Here is a 10,931-nt window from a genome sequence, read left to right on the forward strand (position 1 = left end):
TGGGGAAATGTCAGTGCCAGCATCCACCTCCCTAAATGGGCTGACAGCTCATCCCTGTGTTCCTGTCAAAAGCACTACATCTCTTTGCCCTCTGCTTTCCCCATGTCTCCTAATGCCCTCTCTACTCCTTATGTTTCACAGGCAGCACAACTAATTTCCTGAGACATCTGGGCTCTACATTTTATGTATTTATCTGTATACCTGCTTAATGCCTAAGCCAGAGTAGAGATGCCACAGGGTACCAAGGAGCCAGCTTGCGGTGGAACCTCTTGTCCAGGATGGATGGGATGCTGTTGTAAAAAATAGTCCATAGGTCAAGGTGGCAGGAAGGGAGTGTTTAATGATAAAAGAAGAACAGTGTGAGCACGAACAAAGGAAACACTGATCATGGGGGTGCCATGATTCTGGAAGAAGCAATCCAACAGCACTGTTTCTCTAACACTTTTCTGTTTGATTTGAAGGTTTCAGTGTAAATCCCAGAGAAGCAGGACTCATAGGCCGAGATGGCCCATATGACAAACAGCCTTTCATGGTGGCCTTCTTCAAAGTGAGTGAAGTTCATGTTCGGACTACCAGGTCAGCGACGAACAGGCGCAGGCAACAGAGTCGGAACCGCTCCACTCAGGCTCAGGATGTTTCCAGGGTGTCTACAGTCACAGGTAATCATGCAACACCTGTTTTATCTGGAAGCTGGGGCACCTTCTTGTAATATCTCTATTTGTTTTGGAGTGCAAAAGCAAGAAGGGGGATGTGAGGTGGGATGCTCTTCCTTGGGGAAACAGGTTACTCCTGCAAGGGGATGGGAGAGGCAGTTTCATTATGAGGGTCCTCTTGAATCGAGGGTGGAATCCAGATCTCCAGGTGAAGTCGCAGCTATTGCATTCGGGGGGGGGGGAGGTGTTTTAGCTCCAAATGTTGTGCTTGTAGGTTGCTTGCTATGCAGTATTTGCCTAGAATTATGCCATGTGAAATGCAATATTTAAAATATTCCATCTCTGCGTACACTGAGATTTATGGTATTGCACATATGCTTACAGCAGAGTCCTCTTTCAGTTTTCTTTGGAAAAACCCTGGTATAAGAGCTCAAGATCCTTTTTTTTTTTTCCCCTTGTGAGAACAGCAGTGTAGACACAGTGAAGTGCATTTCCAGGCAGGCAAAGAGGCTTGCCTGTTTACTGTGGAGAAGCTGTGTGTTGCAGGTGTTGTACAACAGCCTTGTGAGTGCCGTTGTGGACTGGTAGGACAACAGGATAACTCTGAAATTTTGACAGAAATCAAGCATGTCCTGTCTTCTGCGTCTTGTCTGTTTTCCAGATGCTCTGCCCTGCATCAAAACACTACAAGTCGTTCGTTCATTGAGTACCTTCTTTCCTCTCAAATATTCCATCCCATTCCAAGTTACTTGATTAATTTGCTTATGCTGCCCCCTTCATTTCCAAGAGGATCCCTGCTTTTCCCGTGTCTAGAAATGACTTATACCCCAATGGAGAGGGGCATCTGTGTTTTTTAGTTTATGTCCAGACATGAGCCAGCACTGCCAAAACTTAGCCGCTGTGAATCCATAGGCTGTCCCCTGCTCCTGCATGCTTGGGTTGTGGGCTAGCCATGCTGCACCTGAGGTGGCCCATGCTGGCCATGGTGCTGGGAGCCTGCAGGGAGCCTGAGCCAGGGTGGGACCCCCTCCAGTGTTGGTGGGCAGGCTTTGGGCATGGCCTTGTGCCAATGCAGCCCTGTTGCTCCAGCCCAGTGTGGTGGTGGACTTAGCCTTTGGGCTAGTGTGTGCCAGCAGCAGTTGGCCACTAGCAGCTACTGCATGTCCCCGCGGTGCACACCGCAGTGTGGCCATGGGATCCCTTGCCATGCTGTGCAGGTGCCGGACTTACTTGGGTGTGAAATGTCACTTCATGGATTGTAAGGGCAGGAGAAGCGCCTTGGTCCTGCAGTCTCACCTCCCCACAGGAGGTCAGGCAGTGCCAGCGTGGCATTGCTGGAGGAGTTATCATCTAATCTGATGTGAGAGCCCCCTGCCAGCCCTGCAGCTGGAGTCGTCTGTCGGTCCCAATTGCTGAGACACACTTTGGTCCTGGTTTTCCTTGGGGTCTCCAAGCTGCCGTTTTAAAGGCAGGCATCACACCTGCTCTCTGGGTTACTTTTCTCACATGATGGGCTTACCAAGGTACTTTATTCACCTGGGAAATAAGCAATAAACCCAGCTGTTATGCAGGCAGCATGCAATTCTCCCACTCAGGTGGGCTCAGCTGCTGCACTCCCTTCATCCCCAAAGCCAGTTTTTTAATATATGCACAGTGTTTTGGGAAAGCCACTTACTGCATTGCTGTTTCATAGCACTGGTAGTGGAGTCAGGATGGACTCTGACTTTCTCTCCCTAGCTCTGCAAGCTTTGCAGTGCTAAAAACAGATTTTCACCACTATTACAGCAGGTGATGTGACTCAAAGTTCCAGAAGGAGCAGATATACTGGGCAAAAAGGGCGATTTTTACATCGCTGCTTTCTAAACTACACCACACATCAGGTTGTAAAATTATAAAATGACAAAAAGAGAAAAAAACAAAAGCTGCTTATTCTGTGGTCTCAAGGGCTTTTTTGAGCTCTTCTAGCTCAAAGCCAACTTTAATTTAAAACCTGGAACTTGTGGCGAACAAGGTATAGTTGAGCCTCTGTGGATTTAAGGTGGGGGAAAAGAAGGGAATTTAAAGTTAAGATGCATGTTTGGTTGGTTTCTGTGTTTAGGAAAGAGAGACTACATCATCTTATATTCTTTTTTAAGTGTGACACTCTTAGACTCTGTTCTCCTTAAGAAGTGGTTGATTTAATAGTCCAAGAGGCACCAATGACCAGCATGTGTTTTTAGTGTAAAAGAGATCACACAGATTTTTTTTAATTTTATTTTAGTTGTGTGTGCTCCTACATCTGTACCCTGATGATGTACGACAGGGCTGGGGAAGCGTTTTCCTCAAGATGAAGCAGGATGCAAGCCTGGGGGTTACCCTGAAGGCTCCCTTGCTCTTTCCAGGGTGCCCTGACCCACCTGGACCCAAAGTGGATGCAGAACTGGGATGCTGAGGTCCCCTTCTGTGCATCTCCCTGCCTGTGTATCTTCCTCTGTCGCTGTTTCTTATATCTTGTCAGATTTTTGGTCTGTGCTCTTCCCTGAGCCAGGATTGCCGCTGCCTATTAGAGCTTGATGGCAGTTTCTCTCATGGAGAACAAGACAGCTGGCTCATGTGGATGGTTTTTTTTGTAGGTTGAACCTTCCTTCCCCTGTGTGAGTGAATACACTAGGTTTTCTTTCTTCAGTCCAAAAATGAACACCTATCCCAAAAGATACTGCGAGTTGGTTTGTGTGGGGGCAGCAAGTTTAAAAAAGCCCCATTTACTATCTAAATATGGAAAGCATTTCCAGTCCTGCCGTTTGGAGCACGTGAAATGTGCTGCTGGGCTGGTACCAGATCTGGTGAGCCGTGGGGTTACGTGAAGGCATGCGTGCAGGATTGGGATCCTGCTGTGCTCCCTTTGATGTGCAGTTCTTGTCCTGCAGTCAGTACCAAGTGCTCAGATGCTAAGAGTATGGCTGTGGCATAAGAATCTCAATGGTCTGTATTTTTTCGCCAAGAATACTTGTTTCCCTGTATTATAAACACGTAATTATGACTGGCTTATATAAAGCAGAACTGAGTAACCCCCATGGTTATAAAGTGCTTTGACATAGGGTCCTGCGTCAATGCATTCCTAGAGCCGAGCTCTGTTCTTCTACAGAAGGAGGATGAACAGGAAGAAAATGAAGTATTTTTGTCTTAGGAGCCAGAAAATCACATGCCAGCTCTGGCCCAGGATGCAGAGGAATGAGGTGGGTGGGAGGAGTGTTCAGGTGTGTCTCTGCTGCTGTCTGCAAGATCTGGAGGCTCTCGCTCAGCTGTGTCTTGTGGAGGTTTTAGCTCATGCTCTCAGACTCCGGGCTGACCCTCTAGTTAACCTGGAGAGATGGTGACTTTCTTCACTGTGACAGGTGGTGACACTTGAGCAGAAGAGCTTTGCTGTACAGCCACCTCCTCTGTGAATTACCCGAACGATGGTTTCCGTGTGGGGCTGTCTCCTTGCCCAGTGGCAATAACCCTCCCCTTCTGCAAGTCAGCCTTCAGGAACATTCCTTCTCATCACCTCCTCCTTATGGAGAGTCGCATTTAAATGTCTGATTTGAGCTGTGCTTGCTCTTCTGAGTGAAATTCATGCAACACCCTTTTTCGGGTCCTTCTCTTTAGCCACCCCATGGCCTCCAGGACTGGTGTGAGGTGCTACATGAGAAATGGAGAGGCTCTCCAAGTGGCCTTTCCTTCCAGCAGCCATGCATGATGGCTCCAGATAGATTTCCCCACGTGTACAGGAGCAAAATACTGCGAAGGGCAGCACGCACACACACTGGAGGCAAATGAGGCCAAATGCTTTTGGGGTCTTATTGGTACACATTGTTATCTCACAGCCAGTCTTCACTTTAGTAGAGCACTTGGATGCAGACTGGGGCGGTGTGGCCAGTGTTTCTCTTTATGCCTTCACATGTGGGTCCACATCAGCCCCACATCTCCCCTTCTTCCCACCCAAGCAGATCACTTTCATGTGAAGTGGGCTGTTACTAACTGCATGATCAGTTTACACCAGCTTTATCCGGACAAATCACTAAAGTCAAACACCAAGAAGAAGGGAGTGGCCTTGGAGACCTCTGTCAAAGCTATTTTGGACCACAGAAGCAATTAATTACCATGTGGAATTTGGTAAGCTGGCACCTTGGGAGCAGCAAGGGTGTTCTCAGATGGATCAACCTCAGTAAATATTTATATATTCTTTGCCAGCACTTAACGTGGGAGAGGTTATAGGAAATCTAAGGTGGGTGCATAAGAATCTGGAGGAGGAAGACCATTAGGGTCAGGCTATTCTCTCTCCCCTTTCAGCAACACAAATACCATTGTCCAGCTTTAAGAGAAACATCTGTGCTTGCAGAAAGTCAGACTTGGGTTCTGGTGAAAGCAGACAATGTTGAGTGCAAACGAGCCGCAAAGACAAGCCATCTTAACTGTGCTGTTCTAAATGTGCTGCCCTGGAAGTTATTTTTAAGTGCAGAACTAGAGGTTTGGGGTTTTTTTTAAATCTCTGTTTCAGACAAAATAGTTTGCAGTGTGATTAAATGCAGTGCCCTGTAAATGCCAAGTTAGTGTTTCTGAATTGGTGTGTTCAGGGAAAAAAAAAGAGATGATTTTTTTAAGCCTACAATGAGTCTATAGGAGCTCCCAAAGCAGCTCTCTGAACTTGCAGAGATTTCGAAGGTCTGTGGCAAGCAATCCTCACACATCGTGTCGTGGCAGCGTAGGGTTGTTTGCAGCGTCCCCCCGCTGTGGGCTGCTTCTTCTAAGCCATCCTGGCTCCCCTCTGCAGGGTTGCCGGTGAGGGACGCATACCCTCTTGCCTCTTGGGTGTTGGGTCTTGCACTGCGTAGCACCTCAAACAGCAATTTGGGCTAAAACAGTTGAGCACACTCAACTATAGAGTAGCTGATGGGGCTTCCCAGGCTTTCGAGACAATGCACTTTGGAAGCCAACTTGAGTAGCTCAGCGAGTTTTAGCTCAATGCCAAAACCCCTTTACTGTGTAGATTCCTCTTTTTTCAGGCTCCTAAGTGTATGTACATGACTTTAGGGCATATGCCGAGCCCCAAAGCATAGGGAATGGATTGTTATTATGTGCATCTCTATTCCTGCATTTTTTTTCCCTGATTGAGGAAGCCACTGCTAAGGGTTGATTAAAGATCTGTGCCATCTCAAAAGATGGGCTAAAGTACATTCCCTAAAGTAGACATGGTAGGCAAACATGTAACAAGAAGAGAGGCCGGGGGAGCATGTGGTGATTTTAACAGGGTAGACTGCAAATCCTAAAGAGGGCATGTTTAATATATTGACATTTCACACAAGCAAAGGCTGAGTTTGGGCAAGTGAGGAGGCAGGTTTGTCTCTGCCTTGGATGGAGAGTAGCTGGTGCTTGATGTGTGAATCGGGTGACTCAGCGGTCAACCAGTGAACCGGGGAGCATTTTGAGGGACCGATTTCGGGCAGTGTGAGAGAGGACACATTCATAACATGGTCTGCTTCATGTAGCTTGTTAAGCAGCTCTTTTTTTCTTTCGTTTTCTTAGACTTGTGATTGCTCACAGCCTTTCTTCTCACTCCTGTTTTCTCTGCCTCCCTTGCCTTCTCCATAGCTGATTTGGGTAAGTTGTAGCTGAATTTGGAACACAGTGTAGTTCTACCCAGTTGGTTGGTAACAGATCAACTCCAATTAACTCCGTGTCAAATACAGATGATTTTTCCCCAAGCAAACAAGATATTTCCCATTGAAGAACAATGAAGTTGTATTTTCAGGTACTTAAATGAAAGTCTTTAACTGCTAAAAGTGTCTTCTGCTCCTTTTTTTTTGTTTTTCCTTGTTCTGACCAGATCATTTAGAAACATTTCATGCTAGAAATTTGCTTCTGGGCCGAGCCAGGGACTAAACAGCTTCATCTGAGAAAAAGCACCACACCCTGGTTTCTACAGGCTGGGTCTGGTTTGGAAATGGAAAGCCTGAATAGAGAAACCTCCATCCTTGCTACTGAGTGCTCCTGAAAGAGTAGATGTTTGTGCTGCAGCAGACTGTTAACCAGCTCTGCTCACCTGATAAAAGCCATGATTGAAGTGAAGCTATTGAAGGACTGAAATGCAATCCCTAAAGTTTAAAACCCACTCTGCTTCTAAAAACAACTCTCTAATCTTTGGTGGTTTGGAGGCTAGGTTGGAGGTGTAGGGTTTTTTCAGACCTCAGTGTTAACTGTACCCAGCTGTGATGCTTGTGCTGCCCTTAATGTCAGTTGGATGTGCTTTTAGTATTATAGTTTTTCTTTTGAATAAATATTTGCATTTGTAGCTCCCAAACTTTGCGGGGGGGGGGGGGGAGGCTGTGCTGGAGGGAAGAAAAAGAAAGGCTTATTCAGAGCCAAGGAAAAAGTCACTAAAAATATTTTTGTATCCCAGCTGCTGCGTTGGAGGAAGGCTATGCTGGGAGGGTGCCCTTTCAAGCCGTGCTGGGGGCACTGGGGGGCTGGTTGGCCAAAAGTCCCAGGGCAGTGGGAGGCAGGAGCATCAGCGTGCAGCATCTGCCTGCTGACGGAAGTGCCTTTACTTATAAATGAGGCGTGCGAGAGGAGAGCAGGCCCCTGTGGTTAAGGCGCTGGAGGAAAACATGGCCAGTCTGCGTCCAGCATGGATGGGGACCGGGGCTCCCACGCTGCTTGGCTGACATAGGTGCCATCCCATGGGGCATAAAGTGCAGGTTTGGCAGCCATAGCCGGTCACCAAGCCGCCTTGCTGGGAAGGCGACGTCTGTGGCTGCTGTGCCGGGGTCCGGCAGCTGCCCAAGGAGTGAGGAGATCAAACATCGCCTGTCCAGGCTGGTTTTGTGCAGCCCCCCGGGGGTGAAAGGCCCTTCTGTCACAGCTCAGCTCTTCCACTCGCTGCGGTTTCAGGTGTTCGCATGCGGAGCCACCTCTCTTTCCAAATATAAATGGGAAATTCCACTCGCTGTCAAAAGCTGCATTTTGTAGGGCCATTGGGAGCAGCTCGTGTGTGGTCGAAACATCTTCCTACATTGTGCCAGGGGAAGGGGGAAGGTCTCTGCGCTGACAGTAGGGAGCAAGTTAACATTGAGACCATGTCAAATTTCCTGTCAGCTCTGGGTAGTAAGCAGGTTATGGGGAAAAGATGCTTGTTTTTCAGAGGATGGTTTGTATAGGTCTAAGAGCAGAGGTGGTGCATGGAGTCATGTGTGATGTCCAGGGCAGGCTAGGGGTGAGGAACAGAAAGGGATGGGGATGTAGCTTTGCTGGCGGTGCGTCATCTTAGCTGTTTAAGGACTTCTGCTAACCAGCGCAGGGGCGCAAGGTGATGATTAACCTTCCCGGGCTTGTAATTCTCTGGGTAAGTGTGTGCATTTTGAGCTCACCACCTAGGACAGCACACGTTGGAAACCACAGCCAGGGAAGTGGGGTGGGTTTGAGCACCCAGCAGGAATATAGCCTGTGCCAGGCTGAAGGAGTCAGTTTAAGAAGTCATTTTACTGGAGGTGTTTTAAGAGCACTGCTTGTTCAGTCAGGCAGCTGAAGGAATGATAACCAAGTCACTGTTGCTTGGGTGCCTCTGTTCCTATAAGCATCTGAAAAGCTTCAGCCCTGCTTTGGATGTCCCTCAACACCCTTATCCTTACGGCTGCTGAGGGAGCTTGCTGTTTCTTGCCACTGAGCCAGCAGTCCGCACACATCTGGCCAGCTGTGCCATCCAGCAATGCTCTGCCTGTTTTACTTTCTAAAATCCTGTTTTGCTCTTTTTCTTTTAACAGATTACAACAGCAGTGACTTAAAAACAGCGTGCAGAAAGCATGAGCTTTACGTTAGCTTCCAAGATCTGGGATGGCAGGTGTGTGATATTTCTCTCTGAGTAAACTAGACATTTTGTTATGAAATGTTATCTAAACAGTGTCACCGTAATTCCACTTGAGGCTGCCATTATGCTTTAAAATGTCCCTTGTGCCTCCTCACTAAAACCAGTCACAGGGAAGGGCAAATAAATATTGACAGTTGTGACATTTGATAAGATCCAGAGGAAGCTTAGTACTTTATGAGATTCGAATATACAGCCATTGTCTGTCACTCATGGGAGTTGCAGTACAGGCAACAGCTCATAGCTGTGTACCTCTAATGATAAGGAAAAAAAATCAGATGTTAAGCAGTGATTTTAACCAAATCAAGTTTTTTTTCTAGTGATCAGCCTAATTTAAACCTTGGCCATTGTGTTGAAATCTTCCACCCCTGCCCCACAATTAGCACTGGCTGCAGTAAGGGGACTGAAGACTGGGCTTGGTTGCAACACCATGAGGCCAGAGAGTTGTTTAGAGTAAGTTATTTAGGAATAGGCCATAGGGTCATCAAACATCATGTTTTAAAAAATGCCTTCATCTTCTCTTTTTTTAAAAAATTGTGGTTTGATTTGTTTTATTCTTTCATTCAGCACTTCTGTGAGGGAGGTCTCATTTCTAGCAGCTGATGTTTTTACCAGATTATAATTCAGGATGCCCCTGCTGCTTCTGTAATACCCTACACATGAAAGCCCTCTCTCAGCTAGAGGGACAGCAGCATTTCTTGTAGCTTATGTCAACTCCAGCCCACTAATCGTAACTGTTCCCCATTACTTGTTAGTGGCTTTTCTTTTTGTTTGTGCAGTCTTTCCACCTCCTCCTTAGCTCGCTTGCCCTGCTTCCAGGCAGGAAGCCCATTCCAGTTGTGAAGTTCAGGGCCTTGGAAGGCACTGCCTTCACCTTTCTAATTGCAGGCTTGAGCGGAAAGGTACGATGCTACCAAAAGAAGGCCACAGACCAGCAGGGCTCTTTGCTGGAGTTGGAATCCAGATCCTACTTGTTGTAGGGAGGTGATGGAGGCAGGGCAGCAGCCCCCTGTGTTTGTTGAGCGCTGCTGTCTCCTTCAGAACAACCATCATTTTATTTTTTTTTAATTTTTTTTTTTTTTTTTTTAGCAGAGGGCTTCCCTTATACCGCATTAAACCACAAATTAAATTACAGGGTCTGTACTGGCTCCTGTAGCAGGAGAGTGACTGTCTCATGAAAACAGCTTGGCTAACTGGGAGTGAATGATGGGTGAGGTAACACAGTAAAATGAAGGGGTGGTTTTGCTGTGCCCAGGTATTTTCATATTAGCAATCAAACTTGGCTAGCACAGCTGCAGCAGCAGTCTCTGGCTGCTCAGGTGTGTTGTAGCCCAGTTCAAGCTCACTCAGGTTAATTCTTGTCAGGTAAAGGGGAAACCATCTCAGAATTATGTGCACGTGAAGTGTAGCACTGTGTCCTCTTTGCGGGGTGGCCTGCAGAGCCTGACACTGAGGGAGACAAAATGTCTCCTGCTAGTTGGTGATGCTTGTATCTTTGGCTCTTTTGTGTTAGCAGCAAGGAAGCTGTGATTTTAAAAAAATTCTTATTTTTTATTAGCCCATTAGTGAAGAGTCACCTTGTTCCGTAGCACGGCACTCAAGTTGCCACCAGGGCCACCTGCTTGCACATGCCGTTCGGGCCGGCTGTCCCTTCCCTCCTTTAGTAGTCTGGCAGGCGTGAGGATGCTGTTACGCAGCTAAAACTTCCCACAGCGGCCTGAGCAGACAAGCAACGTCCCTGTGTAAAAGAGTATAAGGTAGAGTGTCTGTGAGTCACCACGCCAGCATTTTATATTCCCATTCTGGACCTCGCTGGTTGAGTTGTGTGTGCACACGCATGCACATACATTTTTTTTTTTTTTCAGGAGAGGACACCAGCTGAGGCTGTGATTCAACCCTAGGAAAGGTCTAACCTGCAGGAAATGCTGGAACATAAAGGCATCCAAACCACAATCCCCACAAGGCAACCCAGCAGGAGTTTTGGGAATAAAATTAATTTGTGGCAGTTAAGCTGTGCATAGACATGCACCATTCTTTGGACGTTAAAATTAGTGTGTCCATGAAAAAGTCATGGCTCACACAAAAAGAGCCCAAAAAACCCAAAACCATACCAACAACTCAACCCCTAACAGTTTCAGTGAAAACACATTTTCACCCTCAAGAAAAAGTTAGTGGAAAATTTTCAGCTGCTCTTAATTGCGTGCAGTTGTCTATACAAGCTGGCAACTTTTTAATTTGAATCACGTTCTGTTTATTTCCTAAAAAGGACTGGATAATCGCTCCAAAGGGCTACGCAGCCAACTACTGTGATGGGGAGTGCTCGTTTCCACTCAATGCCCATATGAATGCAACCAATCACGCCATTGTACAAACTCTGGTAAGTCTCCAGAAAGCTCCAT

At 47.0% G+C, this 10,931-nt stretch overlaps 1 protein-coding gene across 2 annotated transcripts in view; it reads left to right on the forward strand.

Moving 5' to 3' along the window:
• The window catches only part of BMP6 (bone morphogenetic protein 6), a 95,047-nt gene that overhangs the window by 81,007 nt on the left and 3,109 nt on the right, over positions 1–10,931 (forward strand). Inside the window, exons 4-6 of one of the 2 annotated variants that reach the window (XM_065830808.2) lie at positions 462–659; positions 8,432–8,508; positions 10,799–10,909. In XM_065830808.2, the coding sequence (XP_065686880.1) occupies positions 462–659; positions 8,432–8,508; positions 10,799–10,909 (386 nt within the window). Of the gene's footprint in view, positions 1–461; positions 660–6,197; positions 6,316–8,431; positions 8,509–10,798; positions 10,910–10,931 lie in introns of those variants that run through there. The other variant, XM_071804555.1, reaches the window with a different exon arrangement.

Source organism: Patagioenas fasciata, chromosome 2 (assembly GCF_037038585.1).
Source record: "Patagioenas fasciata isolate bPatFas1 chromosome 2, bPatFas1.hap1, whole genome shotgun sequence".
NCBI lineage: Eukaryota > Metazoa > Chordata > Aves > Columbiformes > Columbidae > Patagioenas > Patagioenas fasciata.